The sequence below is a fragment of the Lacerta agilis genome, chromosome 1 (genome assembly GCF_009819535.1).
Source record: "Lacerta agilis isolate rLacAgi1 chromosome 1, rLacAgi1.pri, whole genome shotgun sequence".
Classification (NCBI taxonomy): domain Eukaryota; kingdom Metazoa; phylum Chordata; class Lepidosauria; order Squamata; family Lacertidae; genus Lacerta; species Lacerta agilis.
The window spans coordinates 78,205,421-78,227,019 of NC_046312.1; the positions used below are offsets into that span (position 1 = coordinate 78,205,421).

At 42.0% G+C, this 21,599-nt stretch overlaps 1 protein-coding gene across 3 annotated transcripts in view; it reads right to left on the reverse strand.

The window, feature by feature from the left end:
- Nucleotides 1-1,247: 1,247 nt before the first annotated feature.
- Nucleotides 1,248-21,599, reverse strand: part of DAGLA (diacylglycerol lipase alpha) — a 77,751-nt gene continuing 57,399 nt past the window's right edge. For 2 of the 3 annotated variants that reach the window (XM_033157045.1, XM_033157036.1), the window contains 17 exons: nt 21,420-21,521; nt 20,838-20,976; nt 17,533-17,620; nt 14,787-14,921; nt 14,059-14,136; nt 12,630-12,754; nt 11,484-11,640; nt 11,114-11,197; nt 10,876-10,953; nt 9,755-9,835; nt 8,390-8,532; nt 7,505-7,573; nt 5,779-5,851; nt 4,827-5,023; nt 3,692-3,821; nt 2,909-3,087; nt 1,248-2,695 (listed from right to left, as the gene is read on the reverse strand). In XM_033157045.1, the coding sequence (XP_033012936.1) occupies nt 1,768-2,695; nt 2,909-3,087; nt 3,692-3,821; nt 4,827-5,023; nt 5,779-5,851; nt 7,505-7,573; nt 8,390-8,532; nt 9,755-9,835; nt 10,876-10,953; nt 11,114-11,197; nt 11,484-11,640; nt 12,630-12,754; nt 14,059-14,136; nt 14,787-14,921; nt 17,533-17,620; nt 20,838-20,976; nt 21,420-21,521 (2,786 nt within the window). In that variant the 3' untranslated portion in view covers nt 1,248-1,767. The remainder of the gene's footprint in view (nt 2,696-2,908; nt 3,088-3,691; nt 3,822-4,826; nt 5,024-5,778; nt 5,852-7,504; nt 7,574-8,389; nt 8,533-9,754; nt 9,836-10,875; nt 10,954-11,113; nt 11,198-11,483; nt 11,641-12,629; nt 12,755-14,058; nt 14,137-14,786; nt 14,922-17,532; nt 17,621-20,837; nt 20,977-21,419; nt 21,522-21,599) is intronic. The other variant, XM_033157054.1, reaches the window with a different exon arrangement.

A 21,599-nucleotide genomic window follows, 5' to 3' on the forward strand; every position in this document is an offset into this window, starting at 1 on the left:
GCTCAGTGGGACTTACTTCCAAGTAGACACATACAGGATTGTGCTATTAGTCACCAAGAAGACTGGAAATTCTCCCACTCATTTCCAGTTCTTCCAAACAAGCAGCCTTTAAACCACAAAGAGGCACAAGTGGCTAGAGCTTGCCAGAACCTTCAGAGTGCCCTTTGTTTTGGCAGCCTGCTTGGGGACCTGAGGCTGCAACCTCAGGGAATGTGCCAAGTACCTTCTGGGTTGCCGTGCATGGGTCATATGCTGTGTATGGCATACGAGGCTGCATGCTGAAGAGGCCTATGGTAAGAGTTGCTCTTTCACATTAATGCTACATTCCGATATGACATGACTTGTAGGTCACAATATGCTTAACTTCCTACATAAAAATTATTTCACTCCTAAATTTCATCACTAGAAAATACTTGCAATTTTACACAGTGCCGCCATGTTGTGAGAAGATCTCAGACATGAGCACTGTTGCAGGACTAGTGGCTTAGATGCAATGTCGTGAGTTGTTCTGATGTGCAGCTGGGTGATGCTGATAAGCCCCTGATCATAGGGTGGCTGAAGGAATGCATATGCACAGGGTTAATCCCATCACCCATCATTACTTTCTAAGAAGGATTTGTAATAACAATGCTTCCTAAGGACCCAGGTTGAGGGAGAGATGGGAATGCAGAGAGAACATGTGTCCCACTCAGGCAAGTGTTTCTCATACACTTAGTAACTACCTCCCCAAAATGCTTAGTAGATTTGTAAACATACATGAGACTTCAATGCGCAATATAAGTCCATCTTTTCCCTGAACTCAGGGACAGACCACCATTGACCTTACGTGATACTGCCAGTGAATGCAAGATTAGGAATGGGGACAAACTGGCTCTGGGCACCATTATGTTTTGGGGAATAATATAGGGCACTGGCAAGCCAAAAGCTACTTTAAACCAATTGATTCATGCACATAGAGATGAAAATTCTGTCAGATAAAGCAAGATTGTCACTAGTTTATAGTGATCTGGGGAGCTGTGCAATGCTGTGAGACCCAAAATACCTCTCATCCCCCGCCCCCCGCCCCACCCTCCAGTACATGTACTTTCTTCTCAGAAGAAGTCTGGTTATCACTGAACACAGAGCTAATCAGGGGAGCAAAACACCTGAGCCCCGGCCCAATTTTCACTGCACCCAGTCAGGATCGGGAGTGGGGGACTGCATTCCTCTGGAACACAGCCTTAATGGCTATAAAACAGGAGAGTGTGTCTGATTTTTCTTTTTAAAAAAATCACAATGATGACAATGATGGACAGGTGCTTGAGTCAAACATGATACGCTAGTGCAATAGGGCCCAAAGTCACAATCTCCTTGATTCAGACACAATTCCAAGGACATTATCTGACCCCTCAGCTTATGTAGCTCTGGTCCTCTAGCCTGTGGACAGTAACTTCCTAATTTCAGCAGGAAAGGCAGAGATCCTGCCTCCTTCTTAAAAGAAATATGCTGAGGTAGGGAAACCAGTCATCTAACTTCAGTGAACAAGGTCCTCAAAAAGCAGCAGGCTGCGTTAGGCAGTGATTTTCTCCCTAACCAAAGAACACAAACCACATTGTGGCATCCTTCGTGCTGACATCCACTGTGGCGCCATTAACAAAGCACCTAGGAAAGAATGCCACCTTTCCCCATGCATCTTCCACAACTCTCACTGCCCAGTGACCAGGTCCTCCACATTTTATCCCATGACTCAAAGCATGGGATTGGCTATTTGGGCCCTTCTCTTCTACACTAGAGGGCTGAGATCATGCAGTCCTCTTGTTTGGCAGGGCTGGTCATATTGCCAGTGGGAGTGGAAGTCCGGATTTTGTCAGTGGCCAGACATTCCTGGCTACTCATGCCTGTAGGAGTGAGGTCCATAAGCTCTCCAGAAGAACTCAGAGGGAAAGAAGGGGAAACTGATATGCCTGAGGAGGGATCTGTTGAGCCCGCAAATAACCTGGGGGGCTTTGGGACTAAGTTGGGCTCATACTGTGCTCTTAGCAGGATCTCCTGATCACTGACAGACTTGGGCATCTCAGCAAAATCACTAGTGCTGTCCGATACCATCATGCAGTAGATGTCCTGGAAGGAGCTGCTTTTACTGTCCAGATTAAAGAGGCTGTCTATAAACTCGGCAAACTCCAACACTTGCGGACTGGGGTCATCACTGAGCCTCCCGTTCTGGAGGGTCAGTTCCTCCTGAGCAGTGAAGGAAACGTGGTCTGCATCACTGCCAGCACCGCCGTCACTGCAACGCCGCTGAGGAGTGGTGTCTCCACTGTTGTGCAGGGCCTCAGGAGGCTGAGTCTCCTGGGAGTGTTTAGAGAGGCTGTCAGCAGCAAGCAGCTCTGTCCGTGAGCTGAGGGAGGGGTTTTCCTCAGGGATTGCTGGGTCGATATAAAAACAGTGAGTCTCATCTTTCTCCATGACTGCATGGAGGCTGGGTGAGCCACGGATGCTACGAAAACCAGAGGAACGCCTTGAATCAAAGCTGTAAATGGATTCATTATCCGACAGGCTCTCCATTGTAGCAAGAGGAGCACGCCGGTCCTGCAGTTCTACAGACAGGCGTTCCTTGGTATCTAGAAGCAGCAGCTCCACAGGATCCTTCTGTACTGGAGATAGAAGCTTGGTCTCATAAAACCCTTCCAAACTGATTTCAGAGTGAGCCTTACTCCTGCAAAAGGAGAAGACAAAAATATGAGACTAATACAAGGCCATGCTATGATCTCTTGGAACAAGCCACAGAAGAGAACACCGCAGATACAACTTCTCATTTATGACATCACGATATCCACCAACACCACAGCAGTTATCACATAGCACGAAGGAATACGTCCATCAGGGGTCTTTAGTAGATCTTTCTAGAAAATCAGAGCCACATCCTTACTTAGTGCTGCTGTTCCTTCTGTCCACTACTATGTCTCCAATTCCAATCTGCACAGAAAGCCTAGGCAGAGGCTGATTCTGGAAGATTAACTCCGGGTTGAGGTCCACTTCTGTAGGACTCACCATCACTTTGGCTGCAGAAAGCAAGGCTGTTTTGCCTTTGTTATAATTCTCCAGTACCTGTGCAAAATAAATTGGTAGAGCACAAATTTCTTCAGTTATCATTTCCAACCTAACTTCACTGACTTTTGACATACAGTGGTGCCCCGCTAGACGAAAATAATTCGTTCTGCGAAAATTTTCATCTAGCGGGTTTTTCGTCTAGCGAAGCGGCAATGACAGCCGCGCTTTCGCTAGACAAAAAAAAAAAGACGAAAAATTTTCGTCTTCCGAGGCAGCCCCATTGACTTTTTCATCTAGCGGGGCAGCCTCCCGCTAGACGAATGCCTTCATCTAGCGAGTTTTTCGTCTAGCGAGGCATTCGTCTAGCGGGGCACCACTGTAAAGTCAAATGTCCCACAGTGTGCCTAAAATGGATCGCAGCACCATGTTATAACAATGCTTTTGATTTTCAACAAAATTTTTGTATGTACACCTCACTTTTTGCTGGACTACATTTTGCTGGATACACAATCCCTTCATCATAATGTCTGTCCTTTTCTTCATCAGTTTTGGTGATCCAAATGATTCACACCAAGTTGTTCAGCACGAACTTTTTGGTTTGTCTTCTATCCCCTCTGGTATCTCCCCAAATAATGCCCATTATTACCTTGTTAATTATTACCTTGTTAAGACCCTCCATGACCACATAAGGCAGGTGTTCATGTAGCATTGCTGGGGAAATTATCACTTCATTAAATGCTTTGTTGTCTCCCCAAATGGCAAAGTATGTGGGTTCCTCCTGATCACAGCAGCTGGGAGGAAAGTCAAGAAAGGCACAGTCATGGGAAAGCAAGCAAATTAGAGGTGGGGAAAAGATGACCCCAGAGAAAAAACACTGGGGCACACAGTGGGGCCGGGTGTAGGGGACATCACTCAAAGGACCCAAATGAATAACAGAACAGAAAGGCAGTTCTTTCAGGCCCATATTCTAAGGCAGAAGCATTCCTATCACATCTTGTCCTGCACAATTAACTGACATTATGAAATGCTATAATATGGGACCAGCAGAGAACAGAAGCAAACAAGACTCAAGCAGTTATCTTCTGTCATCCATCTCTTTCCCCACTACAGTGCTCCTCTACTAAATACCATTTCAGGCAGGAGCTAAACTGCCAAGAGAATAAAGCCACAGGCTTCTGCAGATACCTTGGTATCATGGCTATATTTCCAAGGTTACAATGTCATCAAGAGTATCTGGTTATTACATAATTTTGTCATTCTAACGCTCAGTTGCATTTCCCAATTTTTTCTTCTATAGCTTGGAATGTTACATTCAGCAGACCAGGCAAACAAAACTAGCTGCATGTAAATGCATGCACAGAGGTTCTTTAATATTAATAGCTTATCCTTGATGAAATACTCACTGACTGCAGTGAACTACCTGACCTAACCTTTTGTTTAGTGAGTGTCTTCTCAGTTTGGGTCATTTAGTCTCCCACCCAGATGTAAACCATCCTTTGTTCCTGGGTGGCTTTGCTTTTTGGTTGGGGGAGGGGGAGGTGGCAGCTGAAGACCCTGGCAGTTTCCACCCACCACGGCTAGTACTATGGGATAAATGCAGAGCACGTAAAACCAAACTAGAGTTCCCATGGGGAAAATTTAATAATATCCATATGTGCTGCACTATCAGTAAAGGTAACACCAAAATTACAAGTTAGAAACTCTCAGAAAATAAGATCACCACCACCACCACCCCACCCCGGCCACCAAGAAAGCCCATCAAACAGTTTGCTGAATATTGTCCCAACTCTACCCACCAGCACTGTTCAGCAGGATGATTGTGAACGACATGAATGATGCGCCCAGGAGGATAGAGTGGTGTGCTTGCTGACAGGGCAATCGTTAAGTCACTGGGATGGGTCCAGAGGCGGTGACTGGTTACTGAATTCACTTCTTGCTCTTCAGGGAGCTCAGACTTGGGAATGCATTTTGTGGCACCCACAATGATTCTCCACTGTCCAAGAAAAGAGAAAGGAAAGGAGGACTCTGAAGTAATGCAATTAAGTGCAAGGCAGAAATCCTAACATATCATGGTACAAAGGGGAAAAGTTGAGAAAAGTTCACATTAGTATTTGGCTGTCTTAATACAAAGGAATTTCAGAAATAGACTGGAAAGAGAAGTGGCTGAATTGCAACTAATCACCAAACTTAAAACCATGAAGAAACCTGGTCTGAACAAAGACATTGGATTCTTATCTCATTATACTTGACAAAGCTATCTTTAGCCATCTCACCCCTTGCCTTTCCCTGCAAGATCCTGTAAAAATTGCAGCCTTTAACAGTCAGGTTTTCCACACCTATCAGCTGATCACCCATTCCCACCACCCTTCTGAGTAATACCCCTCCCCACTCCCTCACTATATTTAAGGGTCTGGTGACTTCCGTTTCAGTGTACCTGAAGAAGTGTGCATGCACACGAAAGCTCATACCAAGAACAAACTTAGTTGGTCTCTAAGGTGCTACTGGAAGGAATTTTTTATTTTATTTTGTTTTGACTATGGCAGACCAACACGGCTACCTACCTGTAACTGGAATTTATTTTCAGATAGACTTGTAATCTTTATTTATTATTTTACAAATTATAACCTGCCTAATTTCCATAACCTGCCTAATCTGGCTAACAGATTAAAACATCATAATGGAAATATATAGCAACCTCCATTTTAACATCAAAAGCCTAAAAACACAAGAGAGTCCAACTCTTCTTACCTTTGGTTTGTTACTTCTCTGCAGAACATCAAGAAGCTGCCGGCGAAATCCCTCCAGTTGTGAGAGCCCGATCCTGAGGGATAAAGAATATCAGATGCACTGATGCAGGTATAACTATTATGAGCAGCATATACAGTGGTACCTCGCAAGACGAATGCCTTGCGCAACGAAAAACTCGCTAAACGAAAGGGTTTTGCGATTTTTTTTAGGTGACTCGCAAGACGAATTTCTCTATGGTCGTGCTTCGCAAGACGAAAATTTCAATGCATTCCTATGGGAATTAAATTTCAATGCATTCCTATGGGAAACCGTGCTTCGCAAGACAAAATTTTCGCAATACGAAACGACTCGCGGAACGAATTAATTTCGTCTTACGAGGCACCACTGTACAGGAAAGTAAAGAGAGATGGGATCAGAGTAGACATACCCATGACTCAGTATAAGGCTATTTTATACAAATATACTGAAGACAATTCCTAACCCATTAGAAAGATACGAGCAGATACATTACAGGTAATCCAATGAGTAAGTGAATAATACAGTAGGCAAATCTATAGTTTTAGTTAAGAACTATAGATAACAAAAAATATGACACAGGGGTGTGAGAAGACAATACTCAAAAGGGAAGCAGGCTATCAATATCCATTTAACCAAGATAATGATTCATAGATTTTAGATGTCATATGACAGGTAAAACAAGCAAACTAGGAAGACGGAATAGAAGTGTGAAGTACCACTATACAGATAATCATAGATAAACAGGCGGGAGATGCTTCTACATAACGGGTAGAACTTTTTTTCCATCTCAGGCAAAGAAAAGCAGGCAGCTTCCCACTCCAGCATGGAGAGACTGCAATCTTCTCAGCCTCAGATGCATGGAGGAGCATGATCTACATGGGGACAAAGGTACACACGGATGATTCCTCCCTTCGCACCTTCCTCTCCACTGCCATCTCAATAAATTTGGTGATGGGAGGCATTTAGTGGAGTAATAGTTTGGGCATCCATGCTAACCTCATGGAAGGGCTGCATGCCACCCATGGGCCACAGATGTGTGCTAGGACAAAGAAAATGTAAAAGGATATGAGCTTTTAACATAAAAAAGAGCCAAGAACCTTATATACAATTGTGAGGTGGTGAGAAATGAAAAAGCTCACAGGTAAGCAAGAGATGATAATGCACATAAAACAATACACAGTACACAAGTGTAAGATGACACAGTTCACATACTACAGAGATGCTAGGCAGGAGTGAGGTGACAACACGTATAGCTCAAGATAGAGTGCAAAGATGGAAGATGACACGGAAGATATAGCCAGGAGACAATTCACAGGTGTAAGATGGTTCAGAAGAGGTGACCTGGGAGAGAGCACAAATGTGTAAATGACAGCACAGATAACTAAGGAGATGGCAAATAGATGCCAGATGCCACAATGAACATAATTGTGGAATCAGAATATTCACCTTTTTCAGTAATACAGGCAACTGAGAGATAGGGGAGGGATATGCCAATGCACAGGTATGCAATACATCAATGAATGAGTCCAGGTAAAAGACACAGCAATACAGGTAGCTAGGAAAAGAGGGACAAGCAAGAAGGGGTTTGAAGATTGGCAAATAGGAAGATGAGAAAAATGTGAATTGGGATCTTTCAGAAAGGAAGCACGGAGCTTTGGTATAAAACAAAGAAACACTGAAACAAGAAATTGCAGACTTCTTGACTTGCCTCGGGACTAGGTCTTTGCCTAGCACAACTGCAGTAACAAACTCTTTGGAGTACTCCATTGCATCCTCACTAGAAGGGAAACAAGAAGGAACTGGTGGGATTTCATTGTCAGAAAGGGACACTTAATATCCAATTAATTTTCTGAATCAGAAATGTCCAGTTTCCAAATTTATAAGGCTGGCACACTGCCTGTTCGCTAAACCAACCACCGCCCCGCCCCCCCGCCCCGTACTATTCTAGAGATACGACTCTGAAATATACTCCAGTGTGGTAGACCAAACATGAACTAGATAATCAGAGTATTCTTCGTATGTTGTACTTCATATGGGAAAATCCAGAGTGCATTTGAGAAACGAAGAAAGTGAAGAAACACTACATTGACATCTGGATGGAAACATTTTCATATAATGAGAATGAGAGCAATAGCAGAATGCCCACCACCAATATATACCCAGTAACTAAGCTAGCCCACATGAGGCTTAGTATTAGAATGTGGTCTTCATTCCAAATAAGGAACCCACCTCCCCGATGTGTCACGAAGAAAATAAACTTTAGAAATGAATTTCTTTCAGGGTTAATTGACCTGTGATTCCCCGTCCAAATACACTGATATGATTTACATCACTACTGATGTATTGAACAACTATGGCCACAGAGTATGTCATCATAGGCATCCCTCTGGGCATTCAATAGAAGCAACTCCTATCTGTGACAGGGCACATCAGAAGTTCACACCTGGGGTAGGTCAACATCCTATTGACTTTCATTTTTTTAAAAAATCCTTCAACCTCAAGATGCAAGCCTGAAAATGCATAGAATAGGCTTGCTAAAATCTCAGGTGCTATGGCTCCCCCTTCCCTTTATTTAATAAATACAAATACTTACCTTAAGAGTCCACCTGGGGGAGAGTAGGCATAGCACTTTAGAGTTGGGTACTGAGGACGCAGCAGGAAAGACAGAATGGCAGCTGTGCCTGCCCCTAGGGAATGGCCCACAACAATTAGGCCATAGTGTTTTGTTCCTCTGCCCTACAAAACAAAAAAAACAATTATGTATTTGCATAATTTGGCAATTCTTATCAAATCCTTCAAATCCTTATCAAATCAAATCAAAGTGAGTCTAATGTGAATCTCATCCCAGCCATAAACTCACTTAGGTGGCCTTAAGGCAAGCCACTCACAGATCCCTGCCACAAATCTCCAATATGGGGGAAAAAAACCTTTGAGTATTACAGTAAGAGAATGTATGTAAGGCACTATAAATGCACTCAATTATAGGATAAATATAAAAAGCAAATCTTGAGCTCCTAAGTAATTACAAAAGTCTGGAGCCACAGTCTAAAGAACAGCAGGATTAATTCTGAAAACAGATTGATGTGAAAGAAAGGCAAAAAGATTGCAGAGCACTCTAAGGTTGCATTATCTATTTCTGAGTTGTGTCATTTTTGCATGTTTTGCTTTTCATTCTGTTCTGCAATTTTAGAAGGCCCTCTCAAAACACATTAAATACATATTTAAACACAAATTTAAATGTTTATTTTACTTAAAAACAACATCAAAATGTGTATTTGAATATGCTTGAACAGCTAAGGACTGTATCTCAGCATTAGAGAAGTGTTAAAATCCCATGGAAAGCTAAATTCCAATTTGCATATTAGTCCAAGATGTGTGAATTAGATCATTTCATATATATTCACAAAGGCTGAATTCCTTATACATCCTTATAGTAGGCTAATACTTCTTTGAGCACTTCCTGAAGAACATTTAGTATAGGCAACATACACATACTCTGCTGTCAAAAGAATTATAGATGTAATGATACAGCACACATTGTAATTTGCTTTATAGAACAGATAGGTTAAGTTGTTCTTTATGTGTGCACACATGTGTGCAAAATTACTTTGTAATTTACTGCAAAACTCTCAAGCAAGTCATTAATGTAGAAACTGATTTTCAATTGAATTTTACCTGTTTCTAGCATCTTGGAATAAGGTGATTTTTCTGCCTTCCTTTCCATTTCCTAACTTCAGTGACTTATTTCCCCCCCAACACTGTTTCCAGTAACTGTTCAACAGAACAGTAAATTATTCATCTGGTGGCCAAGGGCACAGAACAGCTACAAATGTTAGAAGTGTTCAGATGTTGACATTGTTTCTAGTAATTCAGACATAAAGTTCTACAGTTAACAGAGGAACGTGGGTGGAAATATGAATCTATCTCCTGACCACAATGCACAACAGCAAAGTCTCACCAAATCACGCCCAAAGGCCTGAGAGAGCACCATCTCCTGCTCTAGTTTCTTTTTGATGTACTCAGCAGACAGCACCATCCCCTAAAAGGAGGAAGAAAGGAGAAGTGAAAAGGTGAGTTTTGGCACAGCTGAGTGGCCTGCATCAGCACTTCAATAACATATCTGATCATACTCAACATACTCAAATGATCAATGTGCTCTTAATTTTTCATTTCTTTTTCCTCCAGACCCTCCCTGACTCCTCTTTTTCACTGTCTCCTTGGACCATCTAAAGGGCCCTAGAAGGTCACCCACCTTCTCCAGCATCAACCAGCTATTGGTGAAGTGAGCTCTCAGTGGCTGAGGATCATGTTACCCATGGCTAATGGTTCGCATGGACATCCTGGCTCAGCAACCACCAGGGTGGGAGGGCTGTTGCACAAACCTATTTCATTTTTCTTTTAAAAAAAGTCTTCTTTCTCCTGCTCTAACTACATGTGTCAAGGATAAAAAGGGCATGTTCCACATTCTTCAGTCCTTCTCTAAAAACTCCCCACTATATCCTTGATTATACTCTTCCAGAATTTCCTTTTTTGACATATCTAATATATGGAAAAATAATCAGATTTTTCTCTCCTGCATCTCCAATGCTTATCACAGGGGCCATGCACCACGTACAAACCATTTTGTCATGGTTTCTCTTTATGGTTCGCCTATACTGATAAATTTCCAGGCGCTTACTAACAGTGCTGCAGAAGCATGGTGTCTTGCATTGGGTGTGGTAATGCTGCCTTATATAGCACAGGCCCATTGTGCCCCATTGTAAACCTATTTCTCAGTGCAGTAGCTTTTATGAACATTGGCTTTTTTAAATTCAGTTCTGCAACAGTCAACTGTTTTCTGGACTCCAGCAACCTTGTGAAGTTATTACCAGGCGTTGGTTCTTGATTTTTTTTCTTATTTGACTAGCAACTTCGACGCACTTGCATTGTTACTTTTTCAGCAGCAACACTTTACAATTATGTCATGTCCTTCATGAAAGGATCATAAATCATTTTAAATCCTTTGCTTTCAAGAGGAACTGAGAAAAGAGAGGGCTGAAATTACAGACCAACTAGGTAAAATAAGAAAGTGATGACTACCTTGTGTCCAAGCCAGGTTCCATGATGACCTTCCACAGGGAGACGCTCAGCATCTCCAGTCAGGTCAGTCAGAGCATCCTGGAGAAGTAAGAAGGAGGACCAATTGCATATTAGAATGAAACATAAAATGCTTTCTACAAGAACAGTGCAATGTGAAATGTGGCAGCAGAGGATTCCTAGGAGCCTAGCATGAAATGGCATCTATTGTGAGAGTGAACAGAGCAGGACCCAACATTACCTTTGGGGACAAAGTTCCTCGGATACTGATGACCACTTTCTTCTTCTCATGATCGACAGCAACATAGAAGGGAGTTTCATAGACCTAAAGGAAATGCAGCATCACATCAGTCTTGCCTAAATATAGCCTTACTGAAATGAAGTGAATTTCACCCGCCCAACAAACAAGTAAAACAGCCAGCAGATAAGCCTTCAAAGGACAACAACACCCTTGAGCTCAATCTATTTGAGCATACATAAGGCGTTATCTGTATATCACCGATAGTAACTTCAGGCTATAAATTAGCTGCTAGACCTGTTGGCTTAAAACACAGCTCTGAAATGCCCCAGAAATGTCCTTCAGAGCAAGGAAGCTCTTAGGTGGTCCTTACCGCATCATGACAGGAAGTGTACACAATGTCCACAGAGCTCATGTTTTCATCAAGAAAGTGGCGACGGATGGCGATAGCATTGCAGCCACAACAATTATCTTCCTCAATTGTGACACCAGGTGCATAACGTGGCCGAGAGGGGCAGAGACAACAGCATCTTTAAATAAAAAGTACAGGTAAGTACCATTTGGAAACGAATGGAAAAAGAGATGAAGGATGGAAGAGAAGCAATAGAAGATCCTAGCTTACTGAAGACATTTTACCTACACAAAATGCTAGCTCTGTTTTCATTCTGGAAAAAAACAATATACCAGCAACCTAAAAGATAGCTCTGTGAATTTATAGGATAAAGGAACAAATGGGTAAAAATTAAAGAGAAAGACAATAGGTCAGAAAGGAGAAAAGAAAAAAGAAATCAGACTTTATAGAGGCACCAGAACACTATTAACTATTTAATAATACAAGTTCAGTGTTAAATAAAATAAAAAATTCCTTCCAGTAGCACCTTAGAGACCAACTAAGTTTGTTCTTGATATGAGCTTTGGTGTGCATTCACACTTCTTCAGATACACTGAAACGGAAAGTTCAGTATATCTGACATAAACTTTAACTATCTGTAGAGTTGACATTCTGAATATGTGCACTCAAATATAATAAACCTTCCAAACCCTGATTTAGGCACTTAGGACTACAACCTGTGCATGCTTACGAAGACGTAAATCCCACTGAAATCAGTGGACATCCTCCTAAGTAAACATGCATATGAATACTCAAAGGCCTATTAAGGAACAATGAGATGCTACATGGACAGAAATGACATTTCATAGAATCACAGAATTGTAGAGTTGGAAGGGAGCCCAAGGGCCATCCAGTCTAACCCCCTGCAATGCAGGAATCTCAACTAAAGCATCATAGCAAGTAAATGTGGATAGGATAAAATTACTTTGTAACCTCCTCGAAGTGAGATACATACAAGATATTTTTTAAAAGCAAAGCCTTGTGTAGGCCAAAAATGAGACTACAAAAATGGAAGAGAGAATGAGGAAAGGGAAATTAAGGATTTACTAAAGAGGACAAGGGACAATAAATACATGAGTAGAAAGTGAGGAGGAAATGTATACAGAGACAGACTGGGTGAACACTTACGAGCAAGATCTGGCCAGGCGACAAAGTCCACAGGTAGGTTTCCTCATCAAATACATGGGCCAGCCATAGGCAGCCAACGCAAAGAGCATATAGTAACAAACCTCTTTGTATCGCAGCATCTCTTGCTGGAGGAAACCAAGAGATATTTAGTGTCCTGATGGCATCTCACTGTTTCAATATCAGTTCCCTACCCCGCAAAAAAAATTTTTTATTTGTTGAACCTTCAAACCCTCCCTCCTTCCAGGCTTCTGTAGTTGAAAGTACAGTGGTACCTCTGGTTACGTACTTTATTCATTCCGGAGGTCCGTTCTTAACCTGAAACTGTTCTTAACCTGAAGCACCACTTTAGCTAATGGGACCACCCACTGCCACTGCACCGCCAGAGCACAATTTCTGTTCTTATCCTGAAGCAAACTTCTTAACCTGAAGCGTTATTTCTGGGTTAGCGGAGTGTGTAACCTGAAGCGTATGTAACCTGGAGCGTATGTAACCCGAGGTACAACTGTAACCACCTACAGCCAAAGGCCATTTTCAGATGCAACACTAACCCATAGTTTAGAGCAGGGGTAGCCAACGTAGTGTCTTCCAGAAGTTACTAGATCACAACTCTCATCACCATTAACCACTGGCCACACTGGCTTGGGCTTGCGCTCTCCTGCCCCCAATCTCGGGGACAGCTGAAAGGAGACTGGAAACACTCACTTCTGCTTTTAAACTACATCAAGTCCCACATTACATCCAAATCAGGGGAACGCTGGTTCATTTAAACTACAAACAACATTTAAGCTAACCCAAGTTGTACCAAGTTCAGCTGTAAAGAGGAACAGAAGTCTATGCATCTGAGGCTCTTATTCCCACAGCATGCAGAGACCAAAAGGGTTTGGGCTTCTTCACTGCCTAAGAGGTTTCACAAAGTGAAAGTGCATTTGTTCTTCCTTTTTTGTACTTCTTTTTTAAGGTACATTATTTAACAGGATAAGGACTTTCGTCATAATGCTTTCGTTACAAAAATTAGGTTTGGAAAATTACATGCCGAGCAATTCATGCTGCCACTTCCAGCTTTAATCAAGGTTCCGTTCTTTTTTTGCTGCAACATAACTAATAGGCCTCTCCAGTGCTTTTTTTTCCTTTAAAAAATACGTTTAGGGGTATTCTCATTTTGACTGAAGAAAATCAGCATTTTATAGTTCAAATTGGGGAAAATAAATACAGTAAATGGACAAAAGTACAAAGATTCACAAAATGTTTAGTATGCACACTCCTGTGTCCCCCCCCCCCTGAAAAAAAACACTGGGCCTCTCCATTTTTTACTGTTCTGATTAGAATAAAAGTTTGCATTAAAGGAAATACAAGATGACTGATTTATTGGGTCTGATAAGCTAGTGTGCACTCTGCAATTGTGTCAAAGTAGCATTAGATTATGACTTACTGAGTTTTTCAGGTCCAGATATTTGGTGTTCCTGGTTACTGGCATCCCCGACAAGAAAGCTAGAATATCATTGTTTGCCTGTAAATCACATAATAAGAGACTGAGATCATGACCCTGAAACATTCCATTTGCACTCAAGGAGAGGGAAACCCCATTTGGCTTGGATCACTGTTAAGCAGAAACAAGAGTCTCACTATATTCTGCCAAAATTTCATAATAACTCTGTTTGTCTTCCTAACACCTCCACTCTAAAGCCTAGAAACATGAAAAACTAACCACTATTTTAAAATTGTTTATTATTGTTATTTCAGTTTTGTCCCTCCTTTCTTCACCATGAAATTCAAGGGGGTAATCCATTCAGACACAGACCAGACCTGCTTAGCTGAAGCGTGGTGGTGCCTCGGTGCCTTTAGACTATATCCTGGGACTGCTAGTTTTGTAACGTCTTGACGTTTGTGATCCCTAAAAATCATGATTTCCCACATTCCAGTACCAAGCTGTTTGTGAAGTTTATCAACAAAACACTGAAAAATGCAACATGCAAGTTTTTTTCATTATTGGTCACTGGGAGGTGACAGACTGTTATATCTTAGGGATAGCTAGGCAAAGATTTGGTGATTCCCCACTTCTGAAACACATGCCAATAGGTGATTAAAAGCCAGGTAAACATATTAGTAATACCTGTATTTCAGCAGTGAAAAAGCACAGAAAGCAGCCTGCATACTCACTTCATCCAGTACTGCACTGCGTTTCGCCCTCTGTCGTTGGCGCAGAAGTACCAGGCCTGCTATGATATCAGATGGGACTATGTCAAGATCTCGGAAAAACTCAGCAAAGAGATATGCAATTTCAGAGTAGGCATCCTGAAAAATCCCAAAAGGGGAAGATGATAAATGAACTTGTAACAAGCAAGAGACAGAGAGGTAATATCAATCACTGCTACTGAAAACATAATTCTCAGATGCTCTTCCAAAACATCCACTTTGTTACCTAGGTTAGAACTGGCTTCTCCATCTCATTCTAATTTATTCTTCTAAGAAAATAATTCTGCAGGATTTATCACACTTGTGTTCTACTTTTCCTCTAAGAAACTCAAGGTGGCATACAAAGGGTTACCTTATTTAATCATCACAACAACCTTGTGAAGTAGGCTAGGCTGAGAGATAGAAGCCCAGTTCACAGGCAATGCTAAGAACAGGTATAACAACAACAAACAACAACAACAACTTTATTATTTATTCCCCTGCCACTCTGGGCAGCTAACAGTACATATAAAAACATAGTAAAACATCAAACATTAAAAAACTTTCCAATACAGGGCTGTCTTCAGATATCTTCTAAAAGTTGTGCAGTTCTTTATTTCCTTGACATCTGATGAGAGGGTGTTCCACAGGGCGGGCACCACTACTGAGAAGGCCCTCTGCCTGGTTCCGTCACTTCACTTCTTGCAGCGAAGGAACTGCCAGAAGACCCCTCGGAAGAGGACTTCAATGTCCGGGCTGAACGATGGGAGTGGAGACGCTCCTTCAGGTATACTGGGCCAAGGCCCAGTATACCTGAAGGAGCATAATACAAAGACCAAACAATGTTTAGTCCCAGGTGGTAAGCAAGAGTGGGGAAGGAGTGCTATTCTTCACTCTGGGAACCCACATATTTGCATGTGCATGCTAATCTGTGGTTTGGGGGTACATGCAAATGGGATCAGTGGCTTCTTCAAGGACACTCATTAAACTTTATGGTGTATAATGGATTTGAAGTCAGACCTCCCAGACCTAAGTTCACTACTCTATGTTATGCATCACTCTCACCAAAAGGTCCACCTAGACTACTTTACTGTCTCCAACAGCACACAGCCTGAAGACCTTAGGAAGCTCACAGGTAATGCACAATAAAGACAGACATCCCTTGCCAGAATTTGGAAATCAGATACAAAAGAATCTATAGTAGTTTTGACAACTCCACTTTAACATAACAATTATGTTTGCTCTAGATAAATAATATGCCATGTTTCTGCAGCAAGCACTATAGATATGTACAAAAGACGTGCATAATTTAATAGTACATATTAAATATCATGCCTTGAAACCATGCTTTTAAGTTTAAATCCATCTTTATATTTAAAGTGTTTGTTTATTTGTTTGTTTATAGCCAAAAAGTCTCCCAGAGTAGCTTACATACAATTATTTGAGCTCATTTGCTTTGTCTAGTAAGAAAAATATATACCTCTAAATATAATAAAAAGTTTTACCCTTCAGTGACTGACCACCATTGCTCTGCAGCACCTGACAAGTGACATAGCTATGCTACAAAAGTCCTGATCACCATCAGCACCTGCTTCTTACACACTTGGTGACTGCCCTTTAAAAAATTTTTTTGCACAAGTGAAACAGACCACTAGGTGAGATGCCATTTTATTTATTTTGAGTAATCCAGAGATCTTTATACAGGTAGGTAGCCGTGTTGGTCTGCCATAGTCAAAAAAATAAAAAATTAAAAAAATTCCCTCCAGTAGCACCTTAGAGACCAACTAAGTTTGTTCTTGGTATGAGATTTTGTGTGCATGCACACTTCTTCAGTGTGCATGCACAGAAAAGCTCATACCAAGAACAAACTTAGTTGGTCTCTAAGGTGCTAAGGATTTTTTTTATTTTTTTTGTTCAGAGATCTTTATGTTATGGCAACCTACAAATGTTGTGAATAAATAAGGACATGGCTTCCTTGACATAGGGTTATTATGTTAATTAATCTGATTTGCATCTACCATTGTGTTACATACAATCTTTATATGCCCTTTGAAAAAAATCTTCTCAACTCTTCATAACTGAGAATAATCTAAGTAATACTTGATAATCTGACAGCACATCACTTTTTCAGGTCATTAAAAAGAAAGTGCTGTCCATTTAAAATTAGTCCATCATTCTATGTCCTTTGCCAATTTGAGTGGTTTAATAAGTTCTGGACGGAGTTATTCTTTCTTGCAATTGCACAAATAGCTTAGTTACAATCTGATTGCAATAAATATGAAGCCATGCTGATGGGAGGGGGTTGATTCTTCCTCTACTCTACTGCAAATATCTCACTCTGAGCTCCTCACCCATGATTAAATGATTGGGAACTTTATGTCTGCACCAGTTATTTGTAATTATTTCCTTATATAGGGCATGAGTGACTTGTGCTTGATCTTCCATGCGTGGAAGATCCCAATAGGAGTCCAAAGTGCCATGGCTCCTTCCACCATGTTCACAGCATATTCAGAGATAATACAACTGAACATTCAGAACTGTTTCCAGGTCTCTTAAGCATGCAATCAGGAGATTTATGTACACATCAAATCACATGGGGACTGGCTGACTAAACTCCAGATAAGGGTTATATGAAATATTACATGAAGCAGATTTACCATTGATATCTCTCAGTGTAATGGTCTGAGAAAGCAGATATTTGCTCTGTGATGAAAAGATAGGTGCTACTTACTGACTGGGAATCTTTTGTTCGTGTGCAGCAGAGGAAAACTTTGAGCCGTCGGGTCCAGCTGCTAGCCTGCCCTTCCTCCAAACGGTGCCTTCAACATGCAGAAAGGAAGAGTTTACAAATGGATTACACCGGGCCGGGGGGGGTTGGGGGGAGGCAAAAATTTGGAATTGCCATCCTTTGTGTTCCTCCTTCTTTGCAGAAGGGAGTGAGAGGTTCTTGAAGCAGCTCACCAAACAGCTCAGACCCTGAGAATAGAAAGCTGACTGGCTTCACTTGAAAATATGAATCTACCTCACACTGACTACAGCATGAAACAGCATAAAACAGTAGAGGAAGCTATGGATCTACAGCATAAAAAAATAGAGGAATCTATGGATCTTATGGGAGCATCTGCAGCTGAAGCGGAAACATGAGACATCTTTTTCAGAACATCCTTGATGGGCTTGGGCCCATCCTCCCGTGCCCCAAACTCATCCACCCACATAAAAACTGCCTGGCAAATACAAACACTGTAACTGAAGCCCTAAAGGTCACAAAGCCAGCTTCAAATTTCCTACACAGAGCCCCCTCTACCCATCTGTCACAGGAATCTTTGGGTCCCACTTCCTTTTTAGAAGGAATCACAGCCAAGGAATATAAAGCTGCCATGGGTGGATCAACAGCAAGAAAATGAAGCTGTTGCATAATCTTCTCATCAAAAATATGTTTCTTAGCAACCCGAGACACCAGTTTAGCCTTATTTGGATGGGCCCACTCAGCTTTCTAAGCTGAGTCAAAAATGTATGGAAACGGAACAGTAACCGCCTTGTGAGAAGCACCCACTGAGGAGGTGGTGGGTACAGGAGCTTCCTCCTCCCCAGTGAGCTCCTCCCCAGGAAGGGTCCAACAAACACTCCTCCCCTGCAACTGCATATGACATGAGGATATGTGGGATTGGGTGCAGATGAACCACCAGTGAGAACTGCTGCTCCATGCTTTTCTTGTCCCACTGATAGCCTGAGAACATAGCCATTCTAGCACCTAAACAGGTGCGGCTTATACCCCCACTCCCAAAACACTCAGAGACAAAGAGGAATTGGGTGGAAGAATCAAGAAAACACACACAAGCCAGTGGAAAATGAGGTGCAGGAAGCAACTAGGGAGAGAAAAGACAACAAATACAAAGCACCCCTGCTTCCACACACCAACGGGAGAGGAACAGAGGAACAGAAACCAAAAAGACCGACACAATAACTAGGGTTGCCATATTTCAAACAGTAAAAATCCAGACAGAAAAGTTGTTGAGCTGTTTTTGCAAAATCACATTAAAAATTGACGTTTTTGAACTATTTTTATGGAAAAGCAGTGAAAAACGACACTACCGACATGGGTTGCCATGCACCTGAATTTTCCCGGACATTTAATAATAATAATAATAATAATAATAAATTTTTATTTATACCCCACCCTTCCCAGCCAAAAACCGGGCTCAGGGCGGCTAACACTAATTAAAATCACAGCAAAAACATAAAAACAATCAATTTAAAATACAAATAAAAATACAAATTGAAAATTCAAATTGAAAACTGCATTCTCATTTTCAAATAGCCCACCAATAAAAGAATGAAGCATAAGTACCAAACAGAAACCAATCCAAAGGCCAGGTGGAACAGCTCCGTCTTGCAGGCCCTGTGGAAAGATGCCAAATCCCGCAGGGCCCTGGTCTCTTGTGATAGACTGTTCCACCACGTTGGGGCCAATACTGAGAAAGCCCTGGCCCTAGTTGAGGCCAACCTAGCATCTTTGTTGCTAGGGACCTCCAAAAGATGATTATTTGAGGACCTTAAGGTCCTACACGGGACATACCAGGAGAGGCGGTCCCTTAGGTACGAGGGTCCTAAGCTGCATAGGGCTTTAAAGGTCAAAACCAGCACCATAAACCTGACCCTGTACTCCACCGGGAGCCAGTGCAGCTGGTAGAGCACTGGATAAATGTGGTCCCGCGGCAAAGACCCGGTAAGGAACCTCGCTGCGGCATTCTGCACCCGCTGGAGTTTCTGGGTCTGATTTCAGCCCAGACACTGCTACCAACTACAGTATTCCAGATACGTCTGGGAAATTCCGGGTGTATGGCCACCCTGCAATAACAGAGGAAAGGCTCTAAAATGTAAATGTTCTGAAGAACACAAAACAACCTTGACTACCATTGGCTACAAGCAGGATTAGGCGGGAGAACTCCTCCCCCTGGAGGGGAACCAAAAAGGCTCTAGGCTAGGGACTCTGCCTGCCATGTCCAGTAGGAGGAGTCATTCCTTTTAAGGAATGTCCTCCACTCTCATCTCACCAACAAGCAAAAACGAGACAGTTGACTTTTAATTGCAAGCTTTGACTGAGAGGAGCATAAATTGGACCCATAACAAAATTCAGCAGTGTAGAGTACTCCTGCTCAGGATATTCAATTCCATCCCTGCTCCTGCCAGTTTTCTTTTGTTTCACCCAGCAGTCAATCAGTATCCAATACCCACCAAGCCTGCTCAGTCTGCACTGCGTAATTTTGTAGGGTTTTTTTTTTTTGCCCCTGCTGATTTTCCCCCCTCTACAGAATTTTTGCAATTCTGTGAACCTCATATTCCACGCTCTTGTTGTGAATGGTGCTGTTCTGGCTACCTAAGGACTGGACAGTCAGAAAACTTAGTTTTCTATATATACACACAAGTCAACCCTGCAACAAAATGTTGCTGTGTGGATCCTAGCCACCTTATTCTATCCCCACTCTGACCCCCACAACATTCAGTATCCCATGCCTACAGATAATGCACAGCCCTCACTGGGCGACTGTGGAGGTTGCCTCCTAGGGTTTTCCCCCTGCATGTTTTTATTTTTATTATTATTATCTTGCTACAAGCAAACTTGAGGGTGTCCCCATGCATCCCAATATCTCCTGTTTGTGTGTATGTTGTCATTTTAGCTACATCAGGACCAGCACTCAGAGAACTAGGATCACCATTAGTATATACAGTGGTGGTGGTGGTGGTTGGAAGCAATAGTCTTCAACTGGGTGTGTCTCCCCCCCCCCAACAACAACTGACAAAGAGCAAGCCCTGTCCATATGTTACATTGTAAGCTCCTTTTTAAACTGCCTTGAGTAGCAACAGAGGAAGAGGGATACTTAGGTGAAAAAAGAAAAGGTCCATAAAAATCAGTTAATCAGGTCACAACACAGTTTTTTCAATCATGAAACAAATCAAGAAAAATAGCTTCTGAGTTAGATATATTAGATACAAAATCCAGACTATATCTTGTTGAAATGCTGTTTTGTGACTTACCTCAAGTTGTACGTCCTCAAGTTACGTTGCCTCCTCTTTGTGGCTCGCAGTTTGACAAAAGTTCTTCCTGTTGGATCAAAGACGCACAGGACAGTGATGCAAACACTCAGAATGACGACCCAGTTGCAGACGACCATTCCTGGTAAAACAAAGAAGATTCAAATGCTCAGTTCCTAAGTGTCATCTATGACTCTCTTAGTGAGTTAGCTTTGCGTTTATGGGTTTTTTTCTGAAGCAACACACTCAAGCTGAATTTCACTGACGAAAGTGAAGGCATGCATCCACAGTAACACCAGGGATCTCAAAACCAGATATTATTGAGTGAAAGGAATTATGGATAAAACAGTAGTTAGAGATGTACTGTTGGATTGTTTTGTAAGGACTTGCACTGGTTTCCAGAGCAATTGCAAAAATCCATACAATACCTAGTCAGGCAGCAAAACAACAGCTACTGTCCTTCCACCCATACATACTAATTGAAGTTTGTGCAATGGTTAAGTCTATCTGCAAAACATTCAGTCTATCTGCAAAACATTTATATAGGCAGAAAGTGAATTCATGCAGAAACCTTCAGATACACACCCAAAGTGACACTCTTGGCAGTAACATCATTGCAGGAGCTGTAGTACTGGGTTAACCAAACAATGCCCACAATAGCATAGATAAACTCAATCACCAGGATGGCTGAAACAATAAGAACATAGTGCACAATAGCAGCATTATTCTAATGAATAGCTTGTTTCAAAGATGTCAGAGACCACC